The following is a 14,406-nucleotide window of genomic DNA, read 5'->3' as shown; positions in this document are numbered from 1 at the left end:
TTAAGCGCGGTGGGCGTATGGCGCCGACCTCTGGTTTAACTCGGGTCGTGTTCGGCAACGCAGCCGTGGGTTACTAAAGATATGTGGACGGATTTTCGGGTATGGATTCCTATTCAGGTCGCTCTCCTTTTTGCCACCGACTCATGGAAAGCTAGTTTTTTGAGCGTATAACATTATGGTTCTTCGCTTAGACGGGGCATGCCGTGAAAGAAAACACGCACACTAACCACCCAAATGCAAGCTTTTATGCATCTTCGCATATGACATCGCTTCGGACTTCTTGACAACGTGGCTGTTAACTTGGGGGCACTGAGAGATTATCGAAGGTAGCCTCCTATCGGCAGATTACGGCATTACAGCGATAAAGAGACCACTCTCACCGCAAACAGACCTCAGAAAAAAAACAAGAAGAAATACACGTGTGGCCACCACCGGCGGATTTCTGAAGTAAACTGCATACGTCAACACCGTTTTCATTACGCGGAGCTCAGGGGCTATGCTACACCGCCATTCACTTCAAAGCAACAGCAAGCAGTCCGCGGTCTGCATGCCACGAGTTCATTTTAAAATTAAATATTCTCCGCCATTAATGTTTTTTGTTGTCCTACTAACGTTAACATACCCAGAAAGAGGCAGAGAAGTATTTTTGGTTAAGAGCAATAAATCACTAGCGTTTTCCTGTGTCCTCTAAGAGAAGGTCATCCACGCAGGCACAAAGAATAACGGTCTATTAAAACTAGATTCAACACTTTTGCGAAAAATTTTTCTTTATACATCTGCTATTTCTTACCATGGAATAAAATGCTTACGTTTCTCGCTGAAAAAAAAACATAACAAAGGCTGATTACCACCAACGTGAATAAGCCCACAAAAATTGCCATGCCCATTTTCTATCATGGAGAGCTCGATGTCTGGCATATTCGTGGAGTGCTTCCAATGCAGGGATGAGTTGATTTCGGCGAATATATTAGTCAAGCAGTATGCGTTACATGGAAACTTTAGCCTTGCTGGCGCCCCAGTATTGCGGGTGCCATCAAGTCGATTTACACTATATTTTTCCCCGCTCTTTGTTGTTGGAAAAAACACCGCCGCTCGCCCTTTTCTCCAAGATCTGCCTGTCGGCGCTGCAAATGGTGGCGATTTAGTAGAACAGATTGAAAATAAATCTATGTGTTACCGGTTCAGTTTATTAGCTGCAAACATTATCCTCCGTTGAGTGTCTTTCTGTAATGAGCTATTTAGTTCGTAATCATCCTTTAGCGCAACCATGTTATACGAAGAAACGAACAGGAAGTATACAACTGTTCTTGTGTTCAATATGTACGTACATACCTAGGCGACGATTGCGCATTTGTCACTCAATATTTCTTTTCAACCAGAGTAGATATCATGCAGTCAACAGGGTTTCTTTTTTGTGAATGTTGCAGTGTTGTTGCGAAAATGATGCAAAGGTCTTTGTGCAAGATGAGTAATCAATAGAGCGGACTTTCTAAAGTGTGCAGCTGCGCTCGTTGGTGCAGATGTCGGATGCTTTAATATTCTTCTTTCTTGCAGATCTTTTCTGAAGACTCATTTCTACTACTACTTCTATCCATTCTACCACGCTGTGTGCTACTTCACGGGGTGTATAACATTCTTCGCCGTTGCCAGTTTCAAGAGGAGCAAGATGCCTAAGGTGAAATAATGAGAAAGCTTAGCTGGAGCAGTGGGCTGCGATCCGTGATCATTTCCCGGATGAGGTCTCTGTCTTCAGACTTTACTCATAAAATAGTGGGGATATAACAAGATTCAGGCTACATTAACTGAGTGCATGTACTATGCAAAAAAAAAAAACGTGCGACGCACACGCTGTCACCTTATGTGTATGGCACCGGCAGTTCAGGACGTCACCTTGCCCCGGCCGTTATAGTTGAAAGGAGAGATAAGTGAACAATATTTTGATATAGAGTCGTGTATTTTGTTTGTTTGTTAGTACTTCAAAGCACCCGCTCAGGCCATTACATGAGGAGCGGACTAATACGTAATTTCATTATTTCTATGATGAATAACTTGAAGCGCTCACGGGCAGCATGGCTAACGGCTTCCGCGGACACGCTGTTCCATTTTCTTGCAGTAAGGATGAATAATGATTTCAGTTGTGCAGAAGTGGATGCTCGAGGTGGATGAACGACTCTCGGATTGCCCATGCGAAGTGAAAGGCAGTGTGCAGGGATAACAGATTGACTCAGTGAGGAATAATAGAACTTGGAGAAAAGGCAAATTCTGGTTATTTTCTCAGGGGATTCCAGACTTGAGGCGGAAGTGGGGGGGGGGGGTATGTTCAATGCAGTAACGCTTGTATGATATGAATATTAAGAATATAGTAATTCAACCACACGGATTTTTACGGACTCAAGCGGTTTGGCAAGGGTTGTTTGTCGGGGGTCCTTAATAGAGCATGGATATTCCAGTTTAGGAAGGACTAGAGTTAAATAGGCGGACAGTTTAACAGAAGGTGGTGCAAGTCGGAGGTTTTTTTTACATAATCAAAGACGCAGTTAGTTGTTTTGGTTACGTTCTTGTCGGTGGTGCGACAAGAGAGATGGTGTGTTAGGCTGATTCTTAGATATTTTAGTAGATGGTGTGATACTGCGGCGCCACATATACTGTAGTTTGGTGTAGGACGTGACTGACGATGAGGAAATAAGATTAGAGTTGTTTTATTAACGTTTAAGTGCATTAGCCAGTTAGCGCGCCAATTTTCTCTAAGTTTTAAGTCATATTCCAGATGGTGGGAGTCCCTGTTTTAAGTCAATGGTACATGGCGCCGTTGTCAGCGAACACACGAAGAGTAGAAAATAGATTACTTGCGTAATCGTTAATGTCGACTAACAATAATAGCACATGACCTGTTCAAGGGTCTTCAGCCGGACGGCACTTAAAATCTTAGAAAGAAACGGAAAGTAAGTGGCTTTACACGTTTTGCTGATGTCGACAGAACTGCTTAGTACACTCTCGGCCACAGTGTAGGTGAGGCCGCTGAAATAAAGACGATTTCTGAGTGATGGCGCGTAAACGTTATTCGTGTTGTTTACAGTTGTAAGTATGAAAAATTCACGCGATTGTCAGTTGAAGCTGACGTCGTAGTAAACCCACTATATCCCAGCAGTACCCACAAATCTCTCAGTGCATATTCCACCACTGAAATTGGTCAGGGAGTGAGGTAGATTTGCCAGTTTGTGATGTCCCGCCGAATAGGCCCATGCGATTTCACCTCCGCTTCCGTTGGGGCGCTACATGTGTGCATCTATAGATGTGTCTTGTGTTGCAGCCCAATGCACGCTAACCGAAAGATGGTCTCCTATTTGTCAATATTATTCAATCTCTGTGACAACCACATGAACACTTTGAGTCGATCGTGAAGCCCGTACAGGGCGTCTGTAACATCACGGCTGGACCGCCCGCCTGCACGGTCACGGTGAACACAACTTCGTAACTACAGTGGTCCTGTCATTGCTGTTCATAGAGCTGCATTTATTCTTTCTGATAAAAAAAAATATTTGCAGTTTGAGGCATGTTTTGTGCACTAGCACAAGATGCATTGCTCGCAAAAAAGCCATCCTGTCTGAGAGTGAAGCCACGGAGTAACCCGGGTAAGCTCGTGTAAGCTTTATATAGCTTCGCGCAAGCTGCAGCCAATGGGAGGAGGACGTAGCGCTTGCTGCAACCGAGTGGAGAAAGGGTGCGAAGATGAAGAGCGAGAAGCGCGGTTTTGTGCACATGCGGATGCCAGAAAGAAGAGGCAGGTGAAAGATCAAGTCGCCAGAGGAATGTGTAGCGTAGCAAACTGTACGTCATGGACAAAGCCTGTCATTCGACAGATTACAAAACCGAACGACGTCCACGGTGAGCTGAACAGCAGCGCAAAAGAAGAGAGCGCAACCTGATTCAACCGATCCAATGGATATAGAGCTCTAGGAGAGATGCCAAAGCAGAGCGGCGAAGGCAGTATAACCTAGATAAACTAGATACGGAAACAGCTGAAGAGCGAGGAACGAGAAGACGATTGGGTGAGAAGGGGCGATTGATGAAGTCGCCAGAGGAACTTGCAGTCGAGAGGCATGTACAAGTAGCTTCAGAGACCACCGAACAGAGAGAACGTGAAGACTGGAACGTTAAAAAACGAGGAAAAGTAGTTATAATTATTGAATGAAAAACGAGTGGGGTGTCTTTTTGACCATAAATAGTGGAAAAGTATATATAGGGGTCCCGAAGAAGTATCTGCGGATATATTGATTGTTAAGGTGCAGTCTTAAGATATGAGGAAAAACTCCGCTCATAAGCAACTTCTCTTTGAAAAAATGCGTTTGTCCAGAATTTCTGGATGGGAAAATGTCCCCATGCATGGCGTTTTTCTTTTAGTGTTCAAAACATCTGAAATTCAACGCTTTACAAAATCAGTTTACTTTACCTGCCCTACAGCTTTCTCCTATTTAACGTGCAAGGGTGTCTGAATTGAGACGGTAAAAAAAATTCCATCGCTAGAGTAAAATGACTTGCCAGTGTGCATGGGCCCGTTCATACGTTGTGTACTCTTGATAAAGCGTGAATCCATGGCATCTCGTTGCCGCACACCCAGTAGCAGCGGTTGCTGTGAAATGTTTATTAACGGGATAGCCTTGAAGTCACTGCACTCCAGAAAACCCAGTGTCGGCGTGGTCGGCGTCGGTGTTGTGAGGGAAAAATCACGGGCATGGCTCTGGCAGGTGCTCCCCAGAGAGCAACCTAGGAGGCAGGTAGGCCACCTAGGTCACGTGACGTTGCAATGTCATCAAAACCTGCTCACCGGATAGTAAGCAAACTACCCACAGTGGCAAGGGGCAGTTTAATTAATGATTGGTCGCTCGGGAAGGTCGACCTGATCCGCACAAGGCCCACCGCTGGTAGCACCTGCCATTGTAGGGCTGTGGCGCATCCCTTAAATGCTGCACCACTGCGTCAGGAGGGGTATGAGGACTCCCAGGGATCTATGAATGTAAAGAAGAGGATGACCTTCTGCGTATATGGGAATTAACCCATTACGCTATCGCGTCATACCCTCTAGGCGGGGCTTAAGTGTCCCCTCCAGTTTTGCTTGTAGCTTATTGAGGAAGGCGTTGATGCAGCCGACGCATCACTAGCAAGCTGTGACATTGAATGCAACAACAATCTACCTGAAATAAAAGAAGTTTGGCAGCCAGAAACAACCGGATTGAGCCTGCACTCGCGCTAACCATTTGCACCAATTCAGCCTCCTGCATCTAAGAGTTGCGGCTTTCCCTCATAATTTGTAAGCTTTCTGCGGCAACTCGGTAGACCTACGCGCACCTCTAGGTACTTATACAGTAGCTCTAGCCCAAACAGCATAGGAGCGCTGCCTAGACGGGCCTTGAGGAAATGTAGTGCGGGACGCGCGTATGCGTGCTCTCACATGTCGGCATTCATCCAGGCTTCCTTGATTGCGGCAATCACGGCCGCCTGGATTGGGCAACTCCTTCGCTCCTCCGGTCTACGTGGCGGTGCCATGACGCACGTGATGCGCGGCCTTCTGGCCGAGGAATTCTGCCCGCATCACGTAGCCTCTGCGTCCGTATAGCGCGTGGGCCGCCGCTAACTGCCTGTGCGGTTCGCTGTGATGCCTGCCCCTCTAGGTGTAAGCGTCGTTTCGGTTCATGTGCCTCGGCAGTCACGCAAATACGTGTTGCCGCACTACAGAGCGATCGACAGCGACGTCGTTAAGAAACTTACACTTAGCGACCGATGATGCGATTCTCTGAACCAGCCGTCGCTGACCTGTCGACCTTGAGACGCAGTAGCCCCGTAGCGACAGTGACGTCACGTTAATCGATGACGCTAAAATGACCCTAAACGCTCTGAGGTGCAGCACGCTGCAGTTTTTCTAGACTCCCTCCCCCGGTTCATGTGTGCCAAAGAAGACAATGAAAAGCTGAACGCTTTTGAACCGACCGAGCGACCAATCGTCCATGTCGCGTTTGGTTAATGACTGCGTCTGGACCCGAAGGCAACGGCTGCTCTCCGGCACGTGAGGACGCAACGAGTGACTGAGTGGCTGACGCTTGTACCTGAAGTGTACCCGACTGCGAGTCATTCGACTTTCTTCCCTTCCTCCATGTCAGCATTAAGAGCAATGGCGCGAGAAAAGTTATTCGGCGACACAGATTGTAAAGTTCGCGTCGACTCATTTCAAGCCGAATTCGGCTACGCCCTTCCGCACACTCGTTAGCAGCCGCAACTCACCAGCGTAGGAGCGCTAGTACACCGTGAGGCATTCCAGTTGAGGGGCAAGGCAACAATAACACAACTGAGGTAAAGTGATTGAAAGCAATAAAGCAAGCAATAAAAAATACAACCATTGCTAAAACCAACAGCTTAGGTACAAAGGCAAAACTCATTAAAAGATGTTACGCACTGTTTAACCACGGTTACACCCAAAGGTCGAGAGATCGCATTTTTGCAATGTCCGAGGCCAAATTTGGAGGTTGCCATCGTGTCGGGCGCGCCTAATTATGATTGGAAATCGACTATGATCCAAATAGGGCAATGTAAAATTTCGGGGGTGGGTCTAATGTTGGTTGGGGAATCAGTGAGAAAGCACGGATTTTGTGCTAGGTGGAAGACGATGATGAGCTGGCAGTGTCGCCGGACGGAGCAGATGGGAGTTGACGAAGGCGGCGTACTGCAGTGCGTGCGCAGCGGTAGAGTGTGGTGCAGTTCAACACGGAGGTGTGCTCGCCTGGTGGTCTCGCACAGCATTCTTTGAAGCTGATCTGTTCCCACCGTGGCGGGTTCGTCTCCCAGTGGTGGATTTATTTCTTTTTCGATCTAGGCACATTTCGACCTTGTTTAGACTGAAGGTCCATTTCAGACAGCGGACCGGCCACGCGGTGTTGAGCATTGAGAAGGTGCATCGAGAAAAGCTATTGTCTAAAAATAAAATAAGAATGGCTGGCGGTTAAGCATTGCGAAGCACAAAATACTATGCCAGACCACAGTGGTTTGAGGGTGGACACCACCGCCATGTATATGAAAGTGCGATTCAGGTGTTACGGCCAGTTATGCGCCTTATCTCTTTTTTTCACCGTCAGTGCCAACTTGCGCAATATGCGCTGGCGGGCTGTGCTCCAGCTCCGCGTTTGTGTTGCATTGTTGTCAACGGGAACTCGCATTCCTCTAGAGCCCTGTTTTTGCCACAACGTTGTCTGCGCCAGCGCACGCAGCGCACCTCTCTGTGTCACTATACCGCCGCATAGCTGAAAGCGCGAATATCAGTTTGATACTTGAATTAGTTGATGTAGACCATGGGCACACACACGGTTTCGCTCTATCTGTAGCAGGGGCTTCAAAAGAGAAATATCGTTTACCTTCACATAATTTCATTCAACGTGCTGTAGAGGCTTACAAGTCTGAGTCGTCAAGGGGTCGCTACGCCTATTAGCTCAAGACTTGTCCGCTTACGATATCCAGTAGGACGGCGCGTCTCACAGGTAATGGTTCTCGGCTGCTGCAAATTTTCCAGGAAGTGTTGGTATGAAGCTGATAATTCGTGCGCTGAGTGTCGCGCCCATATACGACGTTACGTAAATGTTGGTTTATGCTGTCACGCAGAAAAATACAAAACAAGCCTCCCATTTCTGGATTAACAGCATGTTCTGAAAGCTGGTCATTTGAAGAAAAAGGTTGCGTACAATGCCAAATTTTTGTAATGATTACCGCCGCACTGAATATGCATTTCGACAGGCAGCACGTTTGAATTTTTGAACATAGGCCCTGAATATTTTTTACTGCAATTGGATTCAAAGGTTACCCTGCAAAGGTAGTCGAAAAAGTATTTAGAAAATTCCGCGCTCGGACTTCAGATTTTGTGAACAGCGCATGTAAATCCCCATTTGCGGGGCCTATTGAGAAAATAAATCAAATAAAGCAGGTGCATGTCACTTTCGTGAGCAGAAGCATCGAGCAGGCTGACCACTTTGCGTTCATGTCAGGAAACGGCCGTGAATATTCTTTATGCGTGTGGAGTTTTTACGTAACATGTATGCCACCTGCCATAAGTATAAATGCGACTGCTGAATAGACATGATTAAGAAAATGAAAAGAAGAAACCCGAAAGGGGAAACAAGGCTAATTTAAGATATCGGTATCAGATGTATTCACGAGGACGCGATTTTTAGGAATGAAGTAATGGTATTCCAAGTTTTGCAGGAGCGACTGAAACGACATTATTCACCGTGAAAGACGTTATTGTGAAGTATTCACGTTGCCTGGTTATGCAACACGAGTCTGTAATGCTCAAAAGAATAGAGCAGTTGCCGTATTATATCCAGAGGGAGAAGATTACTGATTTATGGAATGCATTTTGTACACAACCAATATCTCTTCAGGTGCTGCAGGCCACAGCATGGTGCATTGCTGTCGCCTGTGGGATGTGCTGTATCTTCATGAAGACGGTGTGGTACCGCACCAGAGACCCCACCACGGAGTTTGGAAAACTATCGGCAGCGTTCTTCGACCGGATCTTGTGGTCCATTTTCTTGGCCTGGATCACCCTCTCCTGTGCCACGGGACGAGGAGGTATTTACGACAGTTTAGCATCCCTCGAATTAAGGGGTGAAAACATATTTTATGGACACTGCAGATAGGAAATGCCACAATACTTCAGTGAGAATAAAAAAGTTGCGGTGCAGGCGAGGGAGCTCGTGAAAATATAGAGAGAAGGGGAAGAGCACGACATTGTCCATGTTTCGCCAGAAGTCTTCCTTTCGTAAAAATATCTCAGCGTGAAATGTAACAAAGTGGCCATTCAGCGTCAGTGTCAGTGTTATGTGAACTTTCATACGGGCCAAACTCTTTTACAGCGATGCTAAGTCACATACATAGAAAGAGTCACGCACTCATACATAGTCACTGAGGCGAGCGAGGCTAATTTAGGCAGAGGCTTGCAACGTTCTACGCTGCGACATATGTCAGTGCGTGTGTGGTGAGTGTGCCCATAGCAACAATTAGGCGAATGTTTTTCTTTGGCGGTTTTCACACTCAAGCGAAGCTCCGCGTGCAGAGCGGCTTCATAATTTCCTTAAAGTCCGGCATTTTCACTGTCTGGTGAAGCAAATTTCTACGCCCTGGACTGCAGGAAACTGATACTTTTGTCTTTGGATAGCCCCAAACTTAGGATATGTCGAAAAAAGCAGAAAAAAAGTCGAGTCTAGTACTGCCTAATTTATAACGTGGTCAGATACGAGGGCGGTAAACACCATATTGCTATTGTGCGCACACGTATTTATATTCATGACTGTGACGTGAACGATTGAAGAAATGCACAAAAAATGCAGCGAAATTTGTGCATTCATTCTTTCAAGGCGTAGAGCAACTCTACCGTTAGGCGATCAGGGTGCATGCCAAGTCGGGTTTTCCTGGCGTCTATGTTGACCTCGACGCTCTTTAGCCGTGTCCCAAACTCCATTATTCACAACGAAATCTCCTCCGATTGGCAGTGTTTTATACCAGCAAAATGGCTTCCCTCAGGACGGATACGTCGACGCGGCCATTTAAATGTAATGCGTAATACGAGCTCGTTCTTAGTGCCTCGCTGTGGGTCTTGCCCAGCAATGCTCACCAGCCAGCACTACGCAGCTTCTGCCGTGGCCCACGAGACTCTGTCCTTTAGTCGTGGCTGCCGTAACTATCCCAATTGAGCCACCTCGTTATCACTGGGGCTATGGTACACCTTACCCCTTCTAGATATTCGCAGTGAAAGCACCTTGGGTGATGCTACGCCTCAACAAGCTTGGCGGGGTCTTCATCACGCATATCACTGTGGAGCAAAGATTGCTGCTTTTGTTTACTCTGCCATCATGTCAACTATAAGAGCTTGACCACCAAATTGAAATTACGAGAAAATCCCAACTATTGATGGAATAGTAAGACATGTGCTACGTTGCGAAAGAGTTTCCCAACTAAGCCTCGAATTAGCGCTCTGTGTAGAACGCTTAAGGCGCAGTTGTATTCATGAAACCCTCATTTGAACGTGCCGCGCAAAATGCCTGAGAATGTCCGGCACTATTACGACTATAGTCAAGACCCACCGCCGTCACTAGGAGGATGAGGCGCCCTGCTAGTCAGTACGTTGTCGCGGAGTCTCATCCCAGCCGCAGAAGCACCATCGTAATGAGGGTGAAATTCGAAAAACGCCCATGTGCTGACCACTGAGGGCTCCTCCAAAAACCCTAGGTGGTGCAAATTGCACCATATCCCTCCACTACGGCGTCCCCAGTAGCCCTGTTGGAGCTTAGGGACACTAAACCACCCATACAACACTCTGGCTTTTGCTAGAGCATCAGGTTTGCCTTGCTTCTTTTCTCCTTCTTTCTGCTTACCAAGTTTCCCAATGAAACATGCTCTTACTTTAGCCTTTAGAATGCCAGAGCTTCGGGCCATTTTGTGAGACATGTCTAAAGGAGGGAAACGAGACCTTGATAAGGACGTAAGGAAAGCTGCATGCAGATGAGACGAGCGCTACTATCAATTGCGCATGTTGCTAATAACACTCGTCATGTCTGCACCGCTCCTTGCGTCCTGTCTAAATCTTCTGTAACCTCCCTTCGACACATTAGAGCCTGAACGAAACATGGAATCGTTCAAACGACTCTAACGGTTCTCGTTCCTTATGACCACAGAATGTCGTTGGGCAATGCTAAACTTTCACTGCTGCTAATAAGGTGCTCCATGGTTCTCTTCTTTTCACCAGTCATGTTGTCTGTTCCCCTAGGCTTTCTCAACAAGTTCCTCTCATGGAGCGCCTTCACGCCTCTTAGCAGACTGGCCTTCGGCGTGTACATCATCCATCTACCCTTCATACACCTGTGCCTGCACATCTCCCGGGAGAGGATATTTTTTTCGCACTTCTCTGTGGTGAGTGTCTGGACCAAAAACGTTAAGCTTTGGAAGGTGCAGCGGTTAAATACACTGGCCAAGGACATCGTTACTTAGGCCACCGCATATCTATACCTAAAAGCAATCCCCTCTAGGCATTTCAGAGCATTTGCGAAGGGCGTGCTAGTACTTCCGGCTCACCGTTTCCGTATTGCTGTGCCACCATGCAGATAATAATGCGCATCGCGCATGCACAATCACCTATTGGCAGGCAACGTAGTTGCAACACGGCTACGAATCCTAAGAAATGTAATGCGGGCGCGGAGCGTGTCTAGCATGCTGCATAAAGGAATAAGTCCTTTACCGCTTCAAGAAAATGGGTATTACTCTCAGTGAATTTAAAAAAAAAAATGTTTTATAGCAGAGAACAGAAAGGTAGAAATTTGTCTATAATTAAGCAACGAGCATCGACTTCAGTTGCATCGCGCATACATTAGTTGCTGCCATAGAGGAATGTCTGGCGGTAGATTTAGTAGTGTACCATAGCGGCTATTTTCAATCGTTGAGTGCTTTCTGCTCCTTGGCGCGTTCTTCGTTCGTACATAGGCGGATGAGTTAGCGAGCTTATATGAATTTGCGCATTCTCGAGAATGTCTGTTTCGGTGGCCTTTCTTCTTATCCGTCATGTCCTTTCTAACTTTGTAAACCGCACATACCCGAGTTTTATTTGAATCACTTGAATAAAAGGAGCTAAATGAAGCCAACTGAACCACAAGAAACTCAAGGAGAGCCCAATAAATCCTGTAGAGCCCAGAAGAATTTCAACGAGTTTTTTTTCTCAATATCAAGTTTTGTGCTTCGAATCTCTTAACAGCACAAATTAAACTTCGGTCATAACCGGGTAAATATCTTCATTGCTACCGCAATATAATGACATCTTCTGAGGGCACCAAGCGCTCTAGCAAAGAGAGTTCTTGCGAAAACCCTGGAAAGAAAAATAATTAATCTGAAGCTTTCGGCTTGACTCAATTTAGGACTTACATTAATTGAATAGCAGACACTCAAGAGTCAGAGTGATTGTGATGCGAGTGCAGAAAAAGACACCAAGCATTCGATCTCCTGTGCCTACCCTGCGACCCCAATGCGCAAGGAGGACGGCATATGTTCCAGGTACAACACGACGTTGCCAGGTTGCATTCTTTGCAGAGTCGCGCCGATCGCGGAAGCCATCAGGCTGAAAGTGCTTGCTTAGCATCGTACGTATCGTTTAGCATGAATGGCGGTATACCTGTCGGGCATCATCAGCGTTCCACCAAAATATTCCTGACTGTACCTTTCGCGTGGCCAGGTGTCTCCTGGAAAAAAGCTTTCAATTCCTTAATTGTAGAGTAGATAACAAGATATACCTCTATGTATTTATTTCTTTAAAAACACGCTGACAGAGGCCGCCGCTACACATTCAAAGCCTTAAGCGTCACTAGAGGCGCCAAGTTCAGCGATCTTATTCACTGCCTGCTCTTTGAGGAAACATGGTGGTTGCAAAAGTAGAAGAATTCTCTTCTGAAAAAATCCACCCTGGTGGCTCAGTACCTTTGGCGTTCACCTGCTGATCCCAAGGTCGTGGGATATAATCCCGTCCGCGGCGGCCGCATTTAAATGGAAGCCAAGAGCAAAAATGCCCGTGTGCTGTGAATACGTTAAATAACTGAATTAAGGTCTGAATTAAACCGGAACTATCCTCTACGGCATCCCTCATAGTCCATGTGTCGCATCATGGCGTTGTACTCCTACTACCAACACTGATCTTCTGGAAAGAGAGCGTCTGCTCAATTACAACAGCATCCCTAGCTAGTCAGGCTTTTCACTCGTTTCATCACGTGCTAATTGGCACCGTACGTTTACACGCAAAGTTTAAAATGAAATTTCTTCACAGATCACGCACTTTTACAATAGGCATTTGCTTGTAAAAGCCTGCCACAGCCTTACCCTTTGACATTGCTTTATTTACTGCTTGTCCACACAGCATTTATTTTTACATTATCTTCAAGGCACCATTTGTCCGGTATAGTATATATGTATCCTAATCAGCATTTGTTCTCTTCAGTAAACCTAAAACAACACCGAGACAATACTAAGTGCAAAACTTTTGGTAAGGAATCCGAACTTCCCAGAACGAAAAAGTATGGTCGTGTTCTCGGGTCATTGTAAAGTTTGAAAAATACAGGCAGCCTTTGAAATAAACACATGTTGTGTGTCTCGACATCTTTTGTGTACGCTGAAAAAAAAAACGTTTCACCAGTTCTGCAGATTCAAAGCAAGTCGAGAAGTTTATCTCTGAAGAAAATATTAGATAAGTTGTTTTTTTTATTTTATTTTCTTTTTTAAGAACGCCTCCAGCCTTACATATACTATGATGTCATAAGAGCTGCCTATTTTTTGCAGCCGAAAATTAACTGCCAAGGACTGTGTGTCAGATATCACTGCCTCTGAAACGCTACCTAGTAGTTCTAACGTGTGGAATTGGTTAAATTTGGTTTAGGGGCAGAAGAGAAATCGCAGCGACTGAATGAAGCTAAATGTGCGTCTTATTTCGTGTTTTGTGCAGGTTTCGTTTTTCTTCAGCATGCTTGTGTGGAGCTACCTACTGAGTTACCTTCTGTTCATCTTTTGTGAGGTGCCGACAGGACGCCTGGACAAGCTGATTTTCGACCCTCAACGCCGCAAGACTGAGGGGAGAGAGAAAGACGAAGCGCCGAATGACAACTCTGTGCAAGACAAACTTCCGGACGCCGTTGTGACGTTCAGAGATAGAAAATTGGACATTTGGCAAACCAGCTCCGAGAAGAACACGTCGAATGGGATTCTTCCTGGGAATTGCAGCCGAACAAGCTGCCACCTTTGACTTTACTGGTGATGCCATAATTCATGCAAGCGGTGGAGAAGCGCTCAGAAAAGAGTCTTCACCGGGGATGAACGCGATGGGTGATAACGCTCTAGTTGCGCTTTCAGCGCATTTGCAGAGCACAGGAAAAGTAGAGCAAACTGGAATGACGTTTCAAGAAGTGTTTCTTGCTTCAGCGTCCACATCTAACGAAAAATCTGACGTCGGTGGTGACAGAACATTTCATCCCTTCTCTGGAGGTGCCAAAAATAAATGACATGTGTAAAACAGCGGAGCTCTATATCATTCGGCTGTTCCGCTACCCAGTCGTTTTGCTTATAGCCACATCGAGCAAAAAATGCACTTCTGCAACAAACGCTTTTATCCTCATGCTGCCTGCTTGTATGGCGAAACAGCGTTTAAATATGCTCCCGATTTTACTTCTATGTATATATTACCCCCGAGAAAAGGGGTCCTTTAAGGTAATAAATTGAACTAAGCTGAACTGCTGTAACCACCTTCAAAGATGAGTCGTGTACGAAACGACGTTTCATGCATATATCCTCTCGTCTTTACGCGGATATAAACCTCGTCATTCACTGTAAAATTTTCGTTAA

General features: G+C 46.1%; 1 protein-coding gene across 5 annotated transcripts in view; it reads left to right on the top strand.

Annotated features, from left to right (window-relative positions):
• Positions 1-14,079, top strand: part of LOC144111897 (ankyrin repeat and BTB/POZ domain-containing protein 1-like) — a 34,734-nt gene extending 20,655 nt beyond the window's left edge. For 3 of the 5 annotated variants that reach the window (XM_077644928.1, XM_077644927.1, XM_077644925.1), the window contains 4 exons: positions 1,555-1,675; positions 8,421-8,610; positions 10,805-10,947; positions 13,514-14,079. In XM_077644928.1, coding sequence (XP_077501054.1) covers positions 1,555-1,675; positions 8,421-8,610; positions 10,805-10,947; positions 13,514-13,810 — 751 coding nt within the window. In that variant the 3' untranslated portion in view covers positions 13,811-14,079. The remainder of the gene's footprint in view (positions 1-1,554; positions 1,676-8,420; positions 8,611-10,804; positions 10,948-13,513) is intronic. The other 2 variants (XM_077644929.1, XM_077644926.1) reach the window with 1 other exon arrangement.
• Positions 14,080-14,406: the final 327 nt, after the last annotated feature.

This window comes from Amblyomma americanum, unplaced genomic scaffold, assembly GCF_052857255.1.
Source record: "Amblyomma americanum isolate KBUSLIRL-KWMA unplaced genomic scaffold, ASM5285725v1 scaffold_12, whole genome shotgun sequence".
NCBI classification, from domain to species: domain Eukaryota; kingdom Metazoa; phylum Arthropoda; class Arachnida; order Ixodida; family Ixodidae; genus Amblyomma; species Amblyomma americanum.
Note: the sequence above shows the minus strand (reverse complement) of the source record. Positions and strands in the feature narration are given on the sequence as shown.